Source organism: Cydia strobilella, chromosome Z, assembly GCF_947568885.1.
Source record: "Cydia strobilella chromosome Z, ilCydStro3.1, whole genome shotgun sequence".
In the NCBI taxonomy this organism is placed as follows: Eukaryota; Metazoa; Arthropoda; class Insecta; order Lepidoptera; family Tortricidae; genus Cydia; species Cydia strobilella.
The window spans coordinates 15,718,903-15,738,935 of record NC_086068.1 but is presented as its reverse complement, the minus strand read 5'-3'; the positions used below and the strand labels follow the sequence as shown (position 1 = coordinate 15,738,935).

At 36.7% G+C, this 20,033-nt stretch overlaps 1 protein-coding gene across 5 annotated transcripts in view; it reads right to left on the bottom strand.

Moving 5' to 3' along the window:
• LOC134754269 (nuclear hormone receptor FTZ-F1) overlaps nt 1-20,033 on the bottom strand; it is a 65,317-nt gene that overhangs the window by 19,974 nt on the left and 25,310 nt on the right. For 3 of the 5 annotated variants that reach the window (XM_063690486.1, XM_063690485.1, XM_063690487.1), the window contains exons 3-6: nt 11,953-12,211; nt 11,642-11,742; nt 6,456-6,598; nt 6,255-6,314 (exon numbers count right to left, since the gene is read on the bottom strand). In XM_063690486.1, the coding sequence (XP_063546556.1) occupies nt 6,255-6,314; nt 6,456-6,598; nt 11,642-11,742; nt 11,953-12,211 (563 nt within the window). The remainder of the gene's footprint in view (nt 1-6,254; nt 6,315-6,455; nt 6,599-11,641; nt 11,743-11,952; nt 12,212-20,033) is intronic. The other 2 variants (XM_063690488.1, XM_063690489.1) reach the window with 1 other exon arrangement.

Genomic DNA, 20,033 nt, shown 5'->3' with positions numbered 1-20,033 from the left:
AGCGTAAATATCTACATGTATTTGGTATTTAGCATGAATGTGTGACGTGTTATTAACATAGGAAATAATGTAGTAATGATATGTACTCGCTATTACGGATTAATCATGAATACCGAGTTTGCACATCATAATTAACCGAACATACAAATGAACACATTTATTTAGGTGTAACATAATAATCAGAGACGCCGAATTTTTTATTTTGGCCGAATACCGAATATTCGGCCCCTCTCGGCCGAAGCGCCGTATATTTTGAGTCACAATTATTATGAAAACTGTTCGCCAACAAAGCACAACGAACGTTTGCTAAGATATATCGTTGTTGAACAGAATTAATGAATGTACGTCTACTCGACAAACTGAAAACGGTGAAAAAAAGAGATATTCCTCCTAAAAATACGTGTGATACCAAGGATTGGATTTGGAATGATTGACGGAAAAATGATTTTGAAGCGTGTAATAACGCAAAAAGATTCAAAAGTTATAGACAAAAAAAGGCGGTAAAGAAGATATTTATTTTTTCGCCAATAACTCAAAAAGTATTCATATTTAAGAAATCTTAATAAAATATTATTAAAGAGGAGAAAATTTACGATAAAAAAGTCCCTACTTATTTAATTACTTATCTCCATTATTTATTCAACGCTGAACTTTTTATTCAGCGCCTCATTTTCGGGAAACGCGCGCGGCGTGTAAAAGATGGGTACGTAACATTATATATTATATTAAAGGTGTTAAATATTCATTTACAAATTTGAAAAAAAAAATGGTGTGATTAAAAATATCAGAAAGTGTATTACTGTTAAAAAAATATCTTAGTTATTATCTTTATTGTAAACTATTTTTTTTTAAATAATTATCGTATTTTTTTTGCCCTGCAGAGCCCTTCTCATGTACATGTACTGAAAAAATAAATACTTAGGTTATATTAATGTATAAAACAACATTATAATTTTACCTTGATTTTTCGGTTTTTGTTAATATTCACTATTATTCTAAAACTTATTTTAAGCAAAATATGAACTTTATTAAAACTATTATGACGTGATCTTGTTAAGTATGTATAAAAGAATATAAGAAGGGCTCCACGAGGCGAAATATTTTTACGCCAATTATTTTAAATTTACAATAGCGGAATTAATAAATAATTGCCGAACTTGTTGAAAAAATAACTTTAAGATAAAATATAACAGTATTACATTCTTTGACATGTTTAAACTACACAATATTTTTTTCAAATGAATATTCACCGTTTTTCCACGCCGCGTGCGTTTCCCGAAAATGAGGCGCTGCGTTAATAAAAAGTATAAATAATGGAGATATAGTTCTTCAAGTAGGGACTTCTTTACTGTAAATTTCCTCTTCTTTAATAATATTTTATTTAGATTTCTTCAATATTAATACTTTTTGAGATATTGGCGAAAAAATAAATATCTTTTTTTTCCCCCTTTTTTTGTCTATAACTTTAGAAATTTCTCGTGTGCTAGTAAACGCTTCGAAATCATTTTTCCATAAATCATTCCGAATCCAACGAGGTATGACACGTATTTTTATTTTAGGAGTAGTATCTCTATTTATCACCGTTTTTAGTTTGTCGAGCGAGTAGAGTAGTAGTTAGTTAGTCTTATTCAGACCCATGATAAAAATAAAATATTTTGTAATCAACAAATGCTCAAAAAAGGGTCTTCGTAGTTAACTACTTTCCCAGAATACATTTTAAATATTAAATATACCTAGTTTTGGTTATTTTTATTGAGTAATTTTTCGTTTTACCGAATACGAATAGTTGCCGAATATTCGTGGCATCTCTAATAATAATTACTTGTATACAGTGAAATTTAATCGGTGATCAGGAGTTGAAAAATATTTTCTTACTATCGCGATCTCGCGATCCCGTGCAATTTACTTCACCATCTAATAATTACAGTTAATGATATCGTTAAAATTAATAACCACTGGATACATGGACACCCTACTCAGCTTATTGCTGATAGAGTCTGTGCGGAAAGAGAAGCGTCGTGGCAGAAACGGGAACTAACATTATCAATTTTATATGGCAACCAAACCTTTGCCACCTGTCTTTTAAAAAGTAAACAAATGACAGAAGTCATTGTGTATTTTTATTTACAAAAACTGCAAGTTTTATGTATAAAATATTATCGAAACAGGATAAATCCGTACATAAAACCACAACGGAAATTATATTTTTTATATTGTTCAGTTTTGTCAGCGGGAAGAGAACGGCTAAAAGCCGACTATATACCAAATGCCTATCGACAAAATACCAAAAACTATGATCTTCTGGAAAGATTACGCCATATCCTTAACAGAAGATCCGAAAGAAGGACTAAACCAAACAAACCTAAGAATATTCACAGATGGCTCAAAAACAAACGAAGGGACAGGATGTGGTGTCTTCTCAGAGGACCTGAACATTCACATCACAAAACCCCTTGGTGAACACAATACGGTATTCCAAGCTGAATGTGTAGGAATAATAGAAGCTTGCAATGCTATTACAAGACGACAAGTGAAACACGAAACCATACTAATACTGTCAGACAGTAAATCGGTACTACAAGCGCTATGCAGCGACAAACTTACCTCAGAGCTTATACTTGAATGCCATCGAAGCCTCACTGAAGTGAGCAAAGAAGGCAACAAAGTAAGAGTACAATGGATAAAGGGGCATAGTGGATCAAGAGGAAACGATGCAGCGGATGAACTGGCCAGGAAAGGTTCAGAAACACCGGCATATGGACCCGAGCCAATTATGCCTCTACCAATATCCTACATACACAACCAGCTAGAACAACATCACAGACAACTGCACAACAAGTACTGGAATGAAATGAAGACATGCAGGCAAACCAAAGAAATTCTACCGGAACTGAACCACAAACTTACCAAAATATTACTGAAAACACCAAGAAGCCAACTACGTAAAATAGTAGGATTAATAACAGGACATAACACACTAAACAAACACCTACATATCATGGGTAAAACGGACAGCCCCATGTGCAGAGCGTGCATGGCAGAAGAAGAAACAACAAAACATATTCTCCTAGACCGTAAACAGGTAGAAGTATATAGGAGCAAATACCTAGGAAATCCATGCACACTAAAGGAAGCAACTAGCAACCTGAAGACCTTGCTAGGCTTCGTGGAGCAGCTGGGGTGGTTAGAGTAGCGCTACCTCGTTTCACGCAAAATAGGCACATTGGATGTCGAGTTGCGGAAAATGCCCAGCAAAACTAACTAACTAACTAAAAGCCGACTATATCGACTTACAAAAGTCACACAACGTGCTTCCGCTATGACGGGTATTTATGTTGTATTTAATATGAAATAATTACCAATTTAATAGTCCCCGTAAGTAATTAGTCTCCGGTATATAATCGGTAAATATATTTATTAAAAATATATTAATTTACGTAAATAATGAAGGTCATTCGTGATCTGATTCGTGAAGTATCAAAACTATTAGTCAGTTATTGACTAATAGTTTTGATACTTTGGCATTTTAGTCATATTTAATGTTTGTATAATTTATTTTCAGGACTGAGTAAAAGTACCTAAGGTATCTCGAATAAAATACCATTTTATTAGATGATATGCAATAATTTGTAATCCACATGTCAGATTCAAGCACATCCAGTTTAGATGAAGACAGTTCGATGAGTGTCTCTGGTTATTCTGAAGCTAGCTCAATCATAAGTCACGTTGAATATTTAGATTTAAAGGGGCTACCGCGAACACCGAAGTTCCCGAATTGAAGGCAGGCTTGCTCTTTTACTCCAATCAGGGCGTAATTAGAGTGACAGAGAAAGAGGTCCGCAATTTGCGAACTTCGGTGTTCGCGGTAAGCCCTCGGACTTCGATTTTAATAAATAACAGTTTTTCATTGAAGATATTTTCTTATTTTTAGCTATGAAACATTATTACATATTTTGCAGTGTCTCGACGAAGTAAAATATCGTGATTCGAACAATCCCAATAAGACCAACCTATTCAGTATTCACTGTTTTTATGTCCCCGATACTAAAATTACAGTTCGATTACCTACCCAATCTACCTATCCAGGTTTGTGCTAAAATAACTGTTGGACTGGGCAGATTGGAGTAAATTAGAACCTATCTAGTTTTTTGTATGCGCATGTATTTTCCACGGGGTAGGATGGAGATGGCAAGTGGCCGTTCCCGTGTTTTGTACATATTGTCGTGGTCGACTCACTTTATGCACTGCACAGACTTATGATCAGTAGTTTTGTTAACTACATACGTTGAATGACGTTCATGTGACACGTATGTTTATGTAACAAAATATTGTTTATTAAATTTAAAACGCCGTATTGTGCAGTATTAAACTGCAGAAATAATAGCAACTTAAAAAATCTTTAACGCAGAGGGATTTTCTATAACCAGAAAATATTGTTTTAGAATGTAACCTAATAAACACAAAAATACAGTTTGTTTGGCATTATTTACGTTATACGTTAATAAAATTCTATTTTATTTCTAAGAACTTAGAATTCATACTCTTTTGTCATTATTCTTTATATTTGACTAGAATATTCGATATCCTAAATGTCAAATAACTTACGCTACTCAAATGCTACAGCGAATGGCAAATAGTATTATATAATGGGAACTTACAGTCACATATGACCTTTTGTTTTCGGCCGTCACTGCCGTCACTGGTGTGTTAGACAGCTCTCAACAGCTGGCTTCTCGTGGGCGTGTACATATCTCGGACCCACCAGTGTAACGTATCCGTAAGCTCCGTAACAAAATTTGCGTAATCGGAGAGCTTAATACTTATACCGGTTTCTTTAGCCCTTCACTTGCGTATGATAAGTAAGCGATTTTAATTTTTTTTTTCAAAGTTTATTAAAGCGCCATCTAGTGTTGAGTAGCTGTATTAGATTAGTGTTAGGCGAGCTTTTGTGAAATAATTAAAGAACAGATTTTGTTTCATAACTTTGACATTATATTTTAGACCGTGGTATATGTTACCTAGAGTTGATATTCATTATAAAAATGTCAACCGGTAAAACCCTATTGGAATGGAAAGTTGCTATTAATGTATGCCGTGTTGTACTTTAAGTATGAGTTTGGCGGCACTGGTTTTCATACTAAAAAGTTGTCATTTCATATCTACTAGTTTATTAATTCGTGGTATTTTCAATCGAACTGTCACTGTAGTACCTATCTGAGACATAATAACAAGAGATGGTAAAGACCTTTGGGTGGAAGGTGAAATGGCAGTCACTAGTGCCTGTGCTAATTCATAGGATTAGGTTGCCAAACCGACACCGGGCTCCCTTTAGTGAGCTGTGGCAAAAAGCCGGAACAAAGGGATTAAAGAATCATAACCTTTAGTGTCGTACTATAATTACGTCAGTGTTGCCAGCATAGCAAAATCCATAAAATAGAACCGGCACGCCCTCAAATCCTACGAGTACGACGCTTCTCTTTCCGCACAGTCTTTAGTTTTTGTATGACTGTTACTTTGGAAAGAGGTTTTACCTATACCTCTTTAGACTCCACCATCGGTAGGGTGACAATAAAAATAATATATTTCTACTTATAAATTAGGAATGGTAAAAATAAACTTAGTTGTGTTAGTGCTACATAAATGTGATCGCCATCTATTACGGAATTTAAAAAAAATGGTTCCTGACCACCGATTAAATTTCACCGTATTAAATACAAGTTACTTATATTTAAAAATATATTAAATATAAATAATGTGGAATTTATCACAAGAGTGGGACCGAGCTAACATTGCATACACTTGTGGGACAAAGTGTGGACGTGTCATCATAAACGTCTAATTTCTACAAACAACCTGTCATTTATTATGGCACTTTCACACTTTGTCACGTCGAAGTAGCTTGGCCCGATTAGGTATATCAGCTTAATGTGAAAATGTTTAGGCACCACCCCCATATCAAATGGTATTAATAAAAAAAATGCTATACTAATCTGTAATCACGCGTAATAAATGACTTGCTGCAAAAGCACTGCAGTGTTATAATGTTGCCAGGCAAATGAATGATAATACCTACTTATGCCCCAAATCAGGATAAGTAATTGTGTTAAGAAAGTAAAATAAGAGTAACCATAAATGGAGGCTTCCAAAAAGCGGTGCGCCGTGGTGAATGATGCTGGCAACTCGTTCAAAGTAACTAGTAGTAGTAGTTTATAAAATTAAGGTAATATCATATGACATATGATAGGGTAACGTACAATCGGTCTAGGGTCGACGTGTGCTCGGCACTCCGGTTAACCATTTCGCCTCCGTTCGGCCTAGAACGAGACATAACGTTGCATTTCCAATGTAAATACTACTTAAATGCATACATGTACATATATAATAAAAGGTAGTGTCTGTGTTAGGGTAGCGGGGAGCGGGGCGAGGAGCGGCGAGGCGGGGGCGGGGGTACTCACTTGCGTTTCGCGTGGAGCATCTCCATGAGTAGCGTCTGCGTGGGCGCCTGGCCCGCGCAGTGCCGCTGGTACAGGTGCTCCTCGCCGCGCGACGCTAGCGCGTGGATCTCCGGCACCACGGTCACCAGCTTGCCGAACTTGTCCTGCAATCGATAGACAATCCCGTTATTGCTCACGCTATTATAACAACAAAAGCGCATCTATCTAAATTATTTACCTTCACTTTGTATGTTTGTAAATGATAGTTGGAACCGATCAATGTGTGGTTTAGTTATTTAATCGTCATCTGTAGGCAAACTATACTTCAGAGTTACCGTGACATTGTTTTCGCTTTATCGGTCACTAATGTTAATATCTCTTCTGACAACCTGCCATAAGGTATCTGAATATTGTGCATCACAGAAAGCTTCATGAAAGAATGGGCATGTTGTTGGGTTGGACACGATCACATCAGTTCTGTTATCGTTTTAACTATAGGTATATTGAGACGCTCATATTGACCGGGATATAGACCGTGATTACCTTTTGTATAAGTCTAGTGAAACTAATCGTGAATCATTCAAAACTCTTATATTGAGAGGTTTTCGTTTCATCAGTTTTGTAATTAAAGAAAACTACAAACCCCCATACAACGCCGCAAGTATCGTCAACGTTGTAGATAATGTAGATGTAGTTGACTTTTTTTTTAGGGACATTCTTACACAAATTGACTAAGTCCCACAGTAAGCTCAAGAAGGCTTGTGTTGTGGGTACCCAGACAACGATAAATACTTAAATACATAGAAAACATCCATGACTCAGGAACAAATATCTGTGCTCATCACACAAATAAATGCCCTTACCGGGATTCGAACCCAGGACCATCGGCTTTACAGGCAGAGTCACTACCCACTAGGCCAGACCGGTCGTCAATGACATTAAATATTATTTTTATATTTTAGTTAGTTGCGTGTGAATACTGCAATTCATAATTTGGAAAGGTAAAATTGGACATAACTCACCGCAGTTATAGTCACAAAAGTAGATTTAAAGCATAAATAAAGCATTTAAGCCCTTAAAAAGGCTTTAATAATGCTACTACTAGAAGATGGCACCATTAAAGAAGAATATGCCAAAACTGCTTTTATTATACTTAAATTGTACAAAAAAAAACTACTTCCACTTTTGTCCAAATGACAGCGGCCAATAAAGTCGAATTTTACGTTTAGAAGTCAAATAAGTATTTGGCAAAAATCTCATTTTTGGTTCAAGCTTTTAACGCTGACTGTACTTTTCTTTCCACTGGCAACTAATAATCATCGAGACAATTCTAAAAACCCCAAACACAATTGGGTTGCGTTGTTTTATCACAGTTCCTATGGCCACCTCCTGTCTTTATCATCAGATCAGCTCGATGGTACCATAATATTGCATTGTCACCCGACTTACATATGTATGCAAATTTTCAGCTTCATAGGAAATCGGGAAGAGTGTCAAATTTGCAAGATTAGACCCGTACAAACATAGTTACATATTATATACATACTAAACTTAATTACATAGGTACATTGCAAGTTAATAAAAAGCTTGTGAAATAGCAGTAGGTGACAGATTTTATATGTATAAAGCTAAAATGGAAAAATAGTAAACACGCGGTATTGTATGGAGGTTGTCCGTCTTAAAACCGGACTAATCCTAACAAGGCCTAGTTCCCCCTCTGGGTTGGAAGGTCAGATGGCAGTCGCTTTCGTAAAAACTAGTGCCTACGTCAATTCTTAGGATTAGTTGTCAAGCGGACCCCAGGCTCCCATGAGCCGTGGCAGAAATGCCGGGATAACGCGAGGAAGATGACATCTCGCTAGCACTAATATGTCAAGGGGAGACAGAAAGATGCATAGAATGTAGTTACGTCCACGCTAGCGTTTGTCAGTGCCGAACTGGTGGTAGCCGGTAGCCACACTGGGCTCTGATTTGATCATTATACCTATATATATATCTCGCTTGCACTAATATGTCAAGGGGAGAAAGATGCATAGAATGTAGTTACGTCCACGCTAGCGTTTGTCAGTGCTGAACTGGTGGTAGCCGGTAGCCACACTGGGCTCTGATTTGATCATTATATATATCTCGCTAGCACTAATATGTCAATGGGAGAAAGATGCATAGAATGTAGTTACGTCCACGCTAGCGTTTGTCAGTGCCGAACTGGTGGTAGCCGGTAGCCACACTGGGCTCTGATTTGATCATTATATATATCTCGCTAGCACTAATATGTCAATGGGAGAAAGATGCATAGAATGTAGTTACGTCCACGCTAGCGTTTGTCAGTGCTGAACTGGTGGTAGCCGGTAGCCACACTGGGCTCTGATTTGATCATTATATATATCTCGCTAGCACTAATATGTCAATGGAAGAAAGATGCATAGAATGTAGTTAAGTCCACGCTAGCGTTTGTCAGTGCCGAACTGGTGGTAGCCGGTAGCCACACTGGGCTCTGATTTAATCATTATATATATCTCGCTAGCACTAATATGTCAAGGGGAGAAAGATGCATAGAATGTAGTTAAGTCCACGCTAGCGTTTATCAGTGCCGAACTGGTGGTAGCCGGAAGCCACACTGGGCTGTGATTTGATCAAGAATTCATCCCAAATGTTTCAGTGTCTCATAAACCTTTTTAGGGTTCCGTATTTTGTAAAGCCTTGTCCAAAGCGTTATAATTAAAACTATACCTAGAACTTTTTTTATCAATTACGAGGGATTGGCAAATTGAAATATCGACAACTGTTATTGATAAGCAAAGCAAGTCGAAGATAAATATAAAAAAGAACAAAACTTCCGTGAGACACAGACATATTAAACATATTAAAAACTGTTTTGGGTTCTACGTCGGTGGACAGTGTGGAGGAACCATTAGCGAATGACGTAGTGAGTGTTGTGTGCAACCCGTCATTTGACAATAATGCCGTAAACGAGGGTAGTTGCTCGCCCCCCCTGCCGCCACCGGCGCCCGCGCCGAGTCACCGAGCGCGGAGGGCTGCGGCCCGCAGTCTGCGCCAGTCCGTCACCGTCGACGCAAGCTCCTGATGACGCTCCTCGGTACGGAGTGAAACATGTCGAGCGTTTTCGACTTAAAATACGTGAGTGACCCGTTTTTAATATGTTTATAAAAAAGAAAATTATAATGAGTTGTAGAGTCTGTTCGGAAAGAGAAGAGTCTAGCTCACCGAAATGTTACAAGAATATAAATGTCTCCGCTTTGGCTTAAGGTTAACTGGTAAAGAATGCCTTTTGTCATTAAGCCCGCCTTATGTACTAAATATAAGTTTTTCTTTTGTGCAATAAAGATTAAATAAATAAATCAATCAAATATAAATAAGTACATGTCCTCTATAATAAATAGTACCTGACTGAATACATATAAAAACGAAAACTACTGTATACAGTAGGTAGCCTAAACTCATACAAATGGCTAATACAGGGTGGCCAAATAACAACCGGTAAACAGTAGTTTTGTAATTTTATTCTATGATATATAAAAATTATTAAGTATACCTTGTTAAATATAGTATTTAGGGCCGGCAGTTAAACATGGAAAATAATTTCAGACAAATGTCCACCTCTAGCACCATGGTAGATGTGAACCCTTTTCGTCGCGTTTTCCATCACATTTTCACGTATTTCCTGCGTTATCTCAGTGACTGTGTGTCGAATATTTTGTTTTAATTGCTGAAGGTTCCTTGGCCTGTTAGCATAGACACGTCCCTTTAGATAGCCCCACAGAACAAAAGTCAGGGCTGTTAAATCAGGCGATCTTGGGGGCCAATCAATGTCACCGTTTCTCGAATTTTCCGCAATTTTCTTAAGAGTTTCCGCAATACATGAAAGGAGTTGAATGGGATGGAATGGGTTGAGTAAAACGTTATAATAATTAAAACACGTAGTTCCGTCGTAAAACGCTACATAACAAATTTGCCGTATCTACACAAAGTAATTTTCATGCAACAACTGTCATACTTACTGCCAAAACAACATGGCGGCCAAAAAAACTTGTATAACTCCAAGTTGGCCACCCTGTATATTAAAGAAGAGACGTGTCCTGTGTTTAGCGGTAGCTATCGTATTTAACAATATCAGTATTTTCTACCTACCTACCTGTAGCTACCTACGCACTGTGGGCTGGATCGGTCGAAAAGAGGTCATTCGTACTTTTTTGAGAAGATCGTTTTTAAAAATGCTATTCGATGGAGAGTTGTGTAAGGAACTTTAAATGTGGTATAATTTTTTTCAAAATAAGGCATATTGAAAATTAATAATTAAAAGTTAAATTGAATTAATATTTTATACATAATTTAATTTTTGTGAATATATTTTTTTTTTCAATATGAATCTTTTATAAAATGATTTAGATGTAAATTATTAGTAACAAACTTAAACAAAAAAAAAACACTTAAATAATGTGGTCAATAAAACGACACATTCGTAACTTGTTATTATTATTATAGCATGTAACTATTTAAAAATAATGCAAAAATTACAAAAAAGACATGAAAGAAAAAATCGAAGTTAAGTGGACTTTTGACTGGAGTAAGAAAAAACGGGCACCTGCAGAACAAACCTGCTTATCATTTCCCATTCTATAAAAGTAGGAGAATAAAGTCCTGAGAGGTAGAAGACGGACTCGCTAATAGTTTCCGAGAAACAAGATACCTACCTAGTTTTGGGTCTCATACAAAAAAAAACAGACTATTTTTTTTCTGTTTTTAATATTTTGAAAAAAAAATAGCATTTTTTTAGTTATGATTTTTTCTCAATAAAGTACGAATGTCCTCTTTTCGGTCGATCCAGCCTACAGCTACGTATCGATAACAGTTATGTCGATATGTTACTTATTTTGTCAATCCCTTGTTCTAGGTACTTATAGTTGTTACGAATAGCAATATTTTCGTATTCTAGTCCTTCTGGTGATACATAGGTAATGATTTGTAGAGTGACACCAAGCTAACCTGCACACTGCTCGGACTTTTAAGTGACAGAGTGTGGAGTGCCACCATAATGACAAATTCCTATGAAAACAGGTCGTTTATAGTGGCAGTGTTACGCTTTGGCACTTTCTTAGTCGGAAAAGAGTTAACAGGTCGACTCTACGTTTACTTTAATTTCTTCTTATTGAGGTACCTACTTAAAAATAATAAAAAAGAATTGTGACCTGTATATTTGGATAGCAGGTGAGCGTGTAGTCTAGCAGCGCGGCTTGCACCGTCTGGTAGCCGTCGCGGACGCACTTGACGTTCACGATGCCCCTCACCTCTGAAATGCCAGCAAAATCCTTCAAGACAGACGACTAATCCTATGAGTGTGATTAATGCCATGTAATCCATAAAAAAAAACAATAAATAACAAAAAAAACTCATTCGCTTGATAGCGTAAAATTATAATATTCGAGGGCTGTACAGAAAGCGATATAATTAGATCAGGCAGTAGGTAATAAAAATGAAAGATGTAAAAGTATATACTGACCGGGATTAAGCAGAAGTAGGAATTTAATACAGATGTAGTCTGGAAGGTCGAATTTGAGTTCTGCCAGTTTGTTCTGCAGCTCGTTGAAGTGGTCGGCCAGCGCGGGCACGCCCAGCAGCCCCAGACAGATGAGGTCGAACTTCTGGCCGTTGTGCAGCGTCGTCTCGTCCGGCAGCCCGTTGTGCATTCGCTGGTGCAGGTGGTCCAGCACCAGCATGTCCGACCACGAGTTCTGTAGCAGCTTCATTTGATCGTCAACCTGCAACAAACCATCGCCGCGTTGCAATATTCACATTGCAAACGCTCTCGTTGCATTGTTACCGCAAAACAGAGGACAGTTTGCCGTCATTTACAAGACAAACAAAGTAAAGAAGCAGTTTAATTATTGGTTTATGTTAGTAAGTTAACGCTAGCAGATTTACAAGAAAAAACACTGTAATATACGTAACCTGCCTCGTTAGTTACTTTTTATATGATTATTGTAAGTATCTCCGTCGTAAATGAACGGCAAAAAATGGGACCTAGGTCTGTGAGTATTGAGGTTCGTGTGATGCAAAATATAAGTAATGTGATCTGCTACAATCAATTTGCCGTAATACACGTTATCTGCGATCTGCGGTCGTATCTGACAGCGACGGGCGTACACGGCGTCATTCCGTGACCCACATTTTATTGAATTGCATTAGAAAACACAGGGCGGTGCGCGAGCGCGTTAAATTTGCAGTTTACGAAATGTTACAACTGAATTTTAGAGCTCAGCGCGATTGCCACACCGGTATCTTGCTTAACGCGATGAATTGAGATCGGCCAGACGAAATCAGAATATTTTATCTTTCGAATCGATCTTTCAACACTATTCCCGTGTAAAAATCCCTATACATTTATTTTTATTATGCATTTTGTAAATTTAAAACTTATACTTTAACATGTGTTCCTTTTATTTTATATTGTCTCCATTTTTAATTATTTAGTCTTTAAAGTAAATGTGTATATTTGTGTACAACTATTTTACCAATTTAAGTAATTTAACATACGGTACGATTATAAAATCAGATGAAACCGTTGAGGTTTTACGGAAATACTTCTGTAAGTAATAAATAATCATCCTTAACAAAATAATAAAGTAACAGACGAATAAAAAGCAACATTAAGAATAACAAAAATACAGACATCTAGACCGACAGTACTTTTAACCTAGTATGAGTGTACATCCTCACGGTTGCTATAATATACATACATATTCCATTTTCAAGAGAGATGAATAACTTGCAAGGCCTTAGTAGTGCTCATTGGGTCATCAACAAACAGAGGGTTATCCTTAATCGCGACCTCAATCAGCAAACGCTGTGATACTTATTTGTAGTGCTTATTTTGAGTCCCGTACAAGCGAAAGATTCTATAATATTGAGCGTATTAAGGGACTCAAAAGCGCACGAGATGTAAATAACTTTGATCTCGTGTTGTACATACAACTTTTCACCTCAGCAGTGAGAACATATTTAGAAGGAAAACTACAACCTCAAAAATATACAAAAACTACAAAAACAAATGTAATTCTTCTTCATCACTTATTTAGTCATGTTTTCTTAAGGTATTCTAGCAAATTAGTTTAATTACCGCAATAAAACACAAAAACAAAAGAATGAAAAAATATGGAAATAACGAACTGATCAAGCGACAACTTTATTTGTACAAAAAACTTTGTAAGATATGGTCCAAATTGCGGACACTACTACTCTACTAGGTATTTGTCAACTATAGTAGAGATTGTTAAAAGTAGAATTATTTATTTTTCACCTCAGCAGCTCGAACAAGCCTACTATGTAGCTTTTTAATTTAGTGAAGGCCATGAACTTCATACTTCGGTACGGTACGGTATGGTACGGTCCGGTCCGGTCCGGTCCGGTCCGGTCCGTCTCATCTCGTCTCGTATCGTATCGTATCGTATCTTATCGTATCGTACATATTATAATACTTTTTTTTTCTGTTTTTTCTGTGCAATTCGAAATACATTTTAACCTTTAATATGTTCTCACTACTGAGGTGAAAAATTATGTGTGCAACACGAGAGCAAAGTTATTTTACATCTCGTGTTTTTGAGTCCCTCGCTACGCTCAAGACTACCTTAGAATCACTTGCTTCGCTCGTGATTCAATTATAGAATCTTTCGCTTTCTCGGGACTCAAAATAAACACTCGCAAGAAAAACCAACTTTCCTCTCTTGTTGCACAAATAACTATTGCGTGATAATGTTGATTTTTTAAGTTCATTATTTTAATTAATGTAATACGTAAAATATAGTGTTTTAATCAACGTTAAACAATTTTTTTAATTAATTAATTATTACGAATTAATACTTGTAGGTATTTTAGAACGATGCGTTCTGGCGTTTTTCGGGGGTCTATTATAAACCGTCAATATACCGTTGAATGTCGTTCGAACTTTACTTTGGTCTCTTTCTTTTTGCTAACAACGTGAAATGAATTTCGAACTTGTATTAGGCCCCGCACGTTGAAGCGACATTCGAATGTAAAGGTCACTTGAATGTCATTTTGTCTCACTCAGTGAGCAAAATGCGATTTTGCTTACTGTTTTTAAGTAGCAAAGTACCCTTGTTAGAGCTGCTGAGGTGAAAAAAATATAGACATTCGGGACAAGTTGACCAGTGTAATGTAGCGTAATGCGGCAAGGACACTCACAGCACAGCAGTCACAGCGGACATTTTACAAGAGCCGGCACAAAGTAGGTCAAAGTCAGAATGGATTGCGGCGTGCCTGATTACGTGACGAAACTTAACATCGGGACTGAACACTCGTCTAGAAAGCTCTCTGTTCTTATGACAATTAATGTTAAACGTAAATCATTTAAAAAAGGTTTACATCTAGTGTCCGTCCGAAGTTTCGGTTTCGGCATAAAAATCATTATTCAGCCAAAGGTTCAGATCGGCCAAAAAACTGGCGAATCATCCGGCCGCGCCGGTACTGTATTTTCGGTAGTATCCTGCCGAAGTTTTTCTAATTATTTTATTAAGTACTTACGTAACTAGTACAAAATAAGTTAAAAATTAAAACTACAGTCTTTTTGGAAGCATACAAGCTACGTAAAGCACAACTCCTTGAGGATAAAGATAAAAAAGTTCGCTTGGAGAGATGTTGAAAACAACGTGCCGCTACTGAAAACTGGGAAAATGTATTTTTCGCCTCACTAGCTCGGAAAGCCGTCTTTTATCCTTTAAAACAAGCGAGTAAAAACGCATTCTATCCACTAGTGGGGAAAGTAATTTGACCTTGGAGCGTGTTTAAGAAGCTTTTGACATATACCAAAACGTAAAACGCTCATACGAGTATAATGGTTCGTTCGATATTAATTATCATTAAATAAATGGTTTGAGAATTTAATAACAAATACCAAATTTAGCTTTGTTTAATGATTTTAAGTCATAAACCTTAAAATTCCATAAGAAACATTTGTTTTTTTATAATGATGCTGAATATAATTCTCAACGCACAAGTTGAGTCTATGCAATTTCAAAACACATCGTCAGAAATATCAACTTTGTCAACAAATTTTTTACACAATGTTATACTATATTGATGATGATATTGATGATTATAATTAACCTGATGATGATTATAATGTGTAGATTTATTTTTTTATGAGCTGTTTTTTTGCATGTTGCACTTTCCTCGCTATAGTGAGGAGAAAAGTTTTGTGTTACACACGGGTGCAAATGTATTTTACTTCTCGTGTGTTGAAACACTCGCTACGCTCAGGATTCTATTTTAGAACCACTCGCTTCGCTCGTGGTTCATTCAACTATAGAATCCTTTTACTTGCTCGTGTTTCAATTCCACACTCGCGGGTAAAATACAACTTTGCACCCTTGTATAACAATAGTTATTTGTTATGCAAGGCTGCAAAGTGGTTATTTGGCGTGAGTGTTGAAATTGAAAGCTGAGCGAGCGAAGGAATCTAAGATTGAACCATGAGCGAAGCGAGGCTTTCAAGACACGAGACGCCAAATAATTTTGCAGCCGTGCGGAATACACAACTTTTTACCTCACTACAGCGAGGAAAATGCGAGATGCAAGAAAAACAATAAAAATATAAAAATAAACATATTTAATTTTGCCCTCTATTTAACATATCAAATTTAAGACATAACACACTCAAATCCAAACAAAACAAACAAGAGAAAAGCGTACATATTCAAGCACTGATTTTGTCGCTCTTATTAGTAAATTTCGTAAAGTTTGAACTGCTAAAAATGGTAAATTCGGATTACACATATTCTGTACTTGACCTTTATCAGATTACATTTTTGTTTTATGACTAGAGTTCGAGGAAATGAAAGTTAAACGAATTCAATTTTCTCCAGAAATTACTACAAAACAAGTGACAATTTCTCTGAAAATCGACTTAATTTCAACGTAATTTTGATACTTAAACAATCTACAACATTTGCTGAAACTATACTTATACATCAATTTGTATAATTTACCACCATGATTTTTTGATGAATTTTTAAAAACTGCCCCTTCTCTTCATGCATTACCGGTGACGCACGCTCGCGACCTCATTACTAAAAGGCAAGATGAGAAGACGTGCTAATAGAAACCAATACTTGTTATTTAGACATTACGTAACAAAACGTGTATAATTTCAACGACTAAATCTATCAATTTTACATTTTTGCTCCAAAATCGACTATGGCCTCATAAAAGTGCAAAACTTTTTGGCTTTCTCTGTATAATAACCAAGGCTCGGAACCCGTTTTTTCTTCATACAAAAAATACCGGTATTATTTCGTTCTTATTCGTTCTTTGGTTTATTATTTCATTTTTAATGGGACAATCTCATATGACGAAGTTGTTACCTATGTAAGTACATGATTCATTCGAACGTAAAGAGCATAAAATTATTAAAAATATTGGGCTATTTCGGGGTTTTGAAAAAAAAAAAACGGTTCTGAGCCTTGATAATAACCGCAAATGTAGGCCGAACGGTACGGCGGCAGCAGTAACAGCAGTCAAACGAAATATCGAATGTGTCTGTCTGTATTAAGTTATGTAGAGCGTTACATTTAAGCAACTGCCATTATGACTTTATTGAAATGTTGTAACGCTAATGTTGCAATTTTTTCAATCGTTTTGAATCGTTTAATTTTTTTTTCATAATCAGTTTTGGGTTATAAAATCTAATATTTCTTTTGTCAAAAATATTTTGATAAAATATTAGTAATACTTAATTCGATTTGCCGATTTCATTGAAAAAATGTGACGTCACACAAAAGTGACAATGTGACTTTTTTTAAACTCATCTTCACGCTTAAACCGCTGAACCGATTTAGTTGAAATTTAGTATAGACATTTTGGGTCCCGAGACTGGAAATGAAATTTTATCTCAAAAATCATCCTTTAAAGGTGTGAAATGGGGTGTGGGGGAATTCAGCTTCTTCGCAAACCTGAAATCCTGAGGTTCGTACTGTTAAAGTTTAGGCTTGAACTCATGTTTGATATCATTTTCAACTAAATCAAATCAAACATGTAGACCATCCCAAATTTCCCAAATAAACTTTCAAGAGCGGTTATCTCAAAAACACAAGATATCGAAAAACTTGACGAAATAAGACTTGTTATAAATTTAATCACCTTTCATTTTGTAAAAGTTGCCATGTCGCTAAGACGCATAGTTTCCGAGATATAATCGAAAAGCAGAAGAATTGAACCTTCAAACCCCCCTCTCCCCCTCGGCTCAAGGGCTACGGCCGGGGACTTTTGATAAGCTCACCTCCTAAATAGTCCAAACAAAGTTACGAAGTCAAAAATTGTGTTTCAAGCATTTCCCTCTATAACTTTTTTGAGCATTCATTTCCTGGCCTAATAGCTAAACGAATATATTATGCTAACCAATTTCAGCACCACCGGATCAAATCAAAGCCACTCTAAGCTAAGGCATAGGTTTCAATAATGTATTTTATATTGAACGGTGTTATTACATTTCGTACGAAATATCTACAATATCTATAATATCCCTGTATCGCAAAATTTCGTTACAACCAAATTCTCCGCCTAATTAGTACGAGTGTGAACTGGGGTATCGATATTTAAATCTTATTTTTGCATTTCCGATTGCCTATATAAAAGCAACTAATAAGATTGAAAACAACGCGATGACATACAAAATTTACTTTTAAATAACATATGAAGGTATTTTTTCAAACCGGCTCAATCGATTATCGCATTGTACAAACCGTTGAACTGAATATTATAAAAAGGAATTCAACAAAATTTAAATTTCGTATCGACTTGTGTGGTGTGGTGCATGATTAAATAAAAACAACGTCATCGACCGGCCGTTCAAGCGGCCCAAGTTCATCGTGCTGTTATGCGAGCGACTAATCGTAACTGGTAACATTACGTAAGAGAAAGCGAAGAAAGGTTGCGTTCCGTTACGACCGGTGTAGTTACGCGCCCGCGGTAAAAAGTGCTTTCTCGGGCAACGCGGCCACGGCCAGTGTGTCAAGTGCGCCGGGAAAGTGCAGCGTTGCCGCCTCGCGTTACGTCACGGCCGGAGAGAAGTCCGCATTGCTCAGCGTTTTCAGGGCTACATGCCCATTTTACGTCACTTTAGTTGGCCAACATTAGTTTTTTGCTGATTATTATTTTCTAGCTACTCAACACACGTACCCTAGTGACCTAAAACTGTTATATGAAATCATCGTATTTCTATGACGCATGCAATGTGACAAGTTTCGGAACAATCAGGAGTTACCGATCGGGCTGAATTAACACGCATGGGGGGAGTGTAAAGGCATTTATATTAAAGTAGGTATAGAGATTTGACAATGTCCTAATTTCTGAAAAAGAGTCGTAAACAAGCCCTGCCGCTAAGCCGAAACAAAAATCGCTATTTGTAAAATGGACGCCGTCTGCGAGAGAGGGACAACTGTCGTCGTGCGGGGTGGCAACGCCGCACGCCCACGTGACCGGCTGCGGTTCTTGCGTAAGCGTACGACGACCACGGCGTGGGTCCAACGATGTTCCCGCTTCTGTCGATTGCCTCTCGCTGATGATTGATCTTTAAACTTGGTTTTTTTTATCTCAAAAATTTAAATGATTAAAATAGATTGCGCAATCCAACTGTCAATTTAGTATAAAACCTCATAGATTGAGTACCTAGTCAATTGGTCAATTCAGACAACCGGTCTGGCCTAGGTAATGACCCTGCCTATGAAGCCGGTGGTTTCGGGTTCGAATCCCGGTAAGGGCATTTATTTGTATGATGAACACAGATATTTGTGTCATTGGTGTTTTCTATGTACAGATGTAGTGCATAATTGTCTTGCATCGTATTTTCACGGAAACGTACGAACGTGTATTGCTATTTCAATCAGTACAAAAAGTACCGAGGTTGACTGAAGTAGCATGACAAATACCAAAGAGACCTTTAGTATAGAGGCGTATTTGTCAAAGTAAATTTACTGCCATCTTTCGACAGGATTCAAACTTTTAGAACGCCATTTGACTTTGATCCTTGTTCTTTCACTGATATGTGTTAAATTTGTTAAATATCAAAAGGTGTCGCCGTGTCTACAAGAGTACCTATAGGTCGAAGGTGTGGCGCCATTGCTCGAAAAGATATAGACGTACCTATGTAGTATGTATATAATCGCATAGTACCCATAGTACAGGCTTGGCTTAGTTTGGGGCTACGTCGATCTGTGTAAGATAACTCAAAAAAAATGAACCGTCATTTTAGTATCTGCAACTTTCATGGGGGTATAGGCAACCGAGTTTACATAGAGACTCAAGATTTATTTACTTCCTTCGTAATTTGATTAAATTTTTCACCATTAAAACATTCAAAGATTCGATAACGACTTCAACGTTTTTGGTATTTCCTATGTATTAAATATATGCTACTTTTATCTCACAAATTCACTGGTTAACAGACAATAAATGACTAAACATTTAAAATGTAAACCGCCCGGCGAACTTGGAACTTGTTTGTACCTTGTAGGATAGGAAGTACCTACATAGGTAAGAATGATGGAGAGCAGGTACGGATGTGTTTGTTTG